At 51.7% G+C, this 2,447-nt stretch overlaps 1 protein-coding gene across 1 annotated transcript in view; it reads left to right on the top strand.

The window, feature by feature from the left end:
* RETREG3 (reticulophagy regulator family member 3) overlaps positions 1 to 1,272 on the top strand; it is a 23,364-nt gene extending 22,092 nt beyond the window's left edge. Inside the window, exons 8-9 of the mRNA XM_007449855.1 lie at positions 278 to 410; positions 815 to 1,272. Of these exons, the coding sequence (XP_007449917.1) occupies positions 278 to 410; positions 815 to 1,272 (591 nt within the window). The remainder of the gene's footprint in view (positions 1 to 277; positions 411 to 814) is intronic.
* The last annotated feature ends 1,175 nt before the right edge of the window (positions 1,273 to 2,447 follow it).

The following is a 2,447-nucleotide window of genomic DNA, read 5'->3' as shown; positions in this document are numbered from 1 at the left end:
AAAAAAAAAAAAAAAAAAAAAAAAGAGTAAGTGGCTGGTTGACACCGAAGACTGCTTTCCTTCCTGTGCTCAAGACTGATGAAAAAGGGTGTTTTCCCTGGGGGAGCAGCCTACAAGGGGTCAAGATTTTGACTCAAGTTCCCATGCATGCCTGGTTACACTGTTGGCCTTAAGGTAGCCTTCAGGGCCAGCTCACTGGTGAAGCTGTAACTGGGGAACTGTGCTTGTTTCTAATGGCACCATCTCTTCAGGAGTGTTGGTCTTTTCTTTTCCTAAGCTGGATGATTCTACTGTTGCCAGGGAATTGGCCATCACAGACTCTGAGCACTCAGATGCTGAGGTCTCCTGTACAGACAACGGCACATTCAATCTTTCACGGGGCCAGACACCTCTAACAGAAGGCTCTGAAGGTAGAGGAACCTTGGACCCAAGTTGATATTGGCCCTGACTGTTACCTCTCAGCTTCCCGGGCAGCGGGGATACTGCCCCCGCTTTTCCTGTTTTCTGAGCTGTGGATCAGGTGGCAGAGCAGCTTTAGGGGTATGGTTCCAGCCAGATGGCACTGCTGCTCTCCTAGAAATCCTCAGTCTCTTAGTAGCCTCAGATTCTCAGCTTATGGGGGACATAGCAGAGGAAGAAAGGGGGAGTTCTCTGGCCAGTAGAGGTCACAGCAGTCTATAAGTGGAGGGGGAAAGCTGACCGGTGCCAGAAATCCAGGGTGGAAACATCTGGTTACTTGGAGATGACTTGGTGGGGCTGGGGCATAGGAAGGCCAGGCAGTTGCCATGTCTCAGACACTCCTCTGTTCTCCCAGACCTAGATGGTCACAGTGATCCAGAGGAATCCTTTGCCAGAGACCTTCCAGACTTTCCTTCCATTAATGTGGATCCTGCTGGCCTGGATGATGAGGACGATACCAGCATCGGGATGCCCAGCTTGATGTACCGTTCCCCACCAGGGGCCGAGGAGCCTCAGGGCCCCCCTGCCAGCCGGGACGAGGCTGCACTGCCGGAGCTTTTGCTTGGCGCCCTGCCTGCAGGATCCAACCTCACCAGCAACCTTGCTAGCCTGGTCTCCCAGGGCATGATCCAGCTGGCCCTGTCAGGGGCCTCCCAGCCAGGCCCTGCTGGCCTACCTCCCCGGAGAGCCACAAGAGGTGTCCTCCGGGCCCCCAGTTCAGACCTGGACACTGATGCTGAGGGGGATGACTTTGAACTTCTGGACCAGTCGGAGCTGAATCAGCTGGACCCTGCCAGTTCCAGGAGCCACTGAGGCAGAGACTCCCCTTGGGGGTCATTGTGGTTTAGGTTTTTTTGCTCCCCATTCCACTTAAGGTGAAGGGGCAAGGGAAGAACCCAGGTCCCAGCCCCTGAATTATATATGTATGCTCAGTAGCCCGGCAGATGCTCAGAGGCCTGATGAGAGAGGATACTCACTCCTCTGCTACCAGCTGGACACTGATTTCTGAGCTCAAGTCACTGAAGTGAGAATATGCTCCCCTGAGGGACACTTCTCTCCATCAGGATGGTGGTATTTTTGGGGAACAAAGTAGTCAGGGGTATTGGTTCCCTTTTGAGGGGATGCTGCTGTGTGCTTCTAAGTATGTGTGCTCAGAAGCCCTCAGTGATAGATCCCTTCCTTCCTTCCTCCCTTTATCATCTCCCGAGAGCTCCAAGTCAGGCAGCTGGGAGAGTTACACTGTCATCTTCCTCTTTTGCTAAGCCATGCTTTGATTTGCCTTTTTCTAAGCAAGCTTGTCCTTTGGTTCTGCAGAGCAGGCCTGTTCCCTCTGCCCCAGCCCATCCTCATTTCTTGAGGCCTAACCTCCAGTGCTCCAAAATATTGCTTGTGAAAAAAATCTAAGAATGTGAACATGAGGTGGGGGTGGGCCTCTTCTACATTACTTTGGGCCATGGGGCCAGCTGGCTGGGCGGGTGAGTGCCTCTATATCTCATGGTCTCACTGAATCTTTTGGAGCTGCCTGGTTATTTTTGGTGCTGCTAACCCCTGGCTCCATTTGCCCATCAGCCTGAGCAGTGAGCAAAGCAATACCATACCATACCCATTTCCATGTTCCTGTTCCTTCCCCTGCTCCTCCTTTGGAGAAGCAATAATCCCACATGGGCAATGTCAGAGTAGCACTTTACAGATGGCTCAGTGGCATTCATCCCAGGAGCCACCAGCTCTTCTTGCACCAGCCATTCTTACTCCTTGTTCAGCTCCTTTAATAATTTTGTTTTCAACTCCTTCCCAGTTTGGCAGGGCTTCTTTTAAGGATGAGCCCAGTTAGCAAGAATGTGTCTATAATCAGCAGAGACCCCAGTAAAGGGTATCTGTTCTACTGCCCCTAATAAAATCATGTGAGACAAAAATTTTAAAAGGTCAAGTTCTAAACACCTGTGCCTCCCCAATCAGAGCTCAAGCTGAACTCTTCTGTCCTCTTTCAG

The sequence above is a fragment of the Lipotes vexillifer genome, unplaced genomic scaffold (genome assembly GCF_000442215.2).
Source record: "Lipotes vexillifer unplaced genomic scaffold, Lipotes_vexillifer_v1.1 scaffold2106, whole genome shotgun sequence".
NCBI classification, from domain to species: Eukaryota; Metazoa; Chordata; class Mammalia; order Artiodactyla; family Lipotidae; genus Lipotes; species Lipotes vexillifer.
Note: the sequence above shows the minus strand (reverse complement) of the source record. Positions and strands in the feature narration are given on the sequence as shown.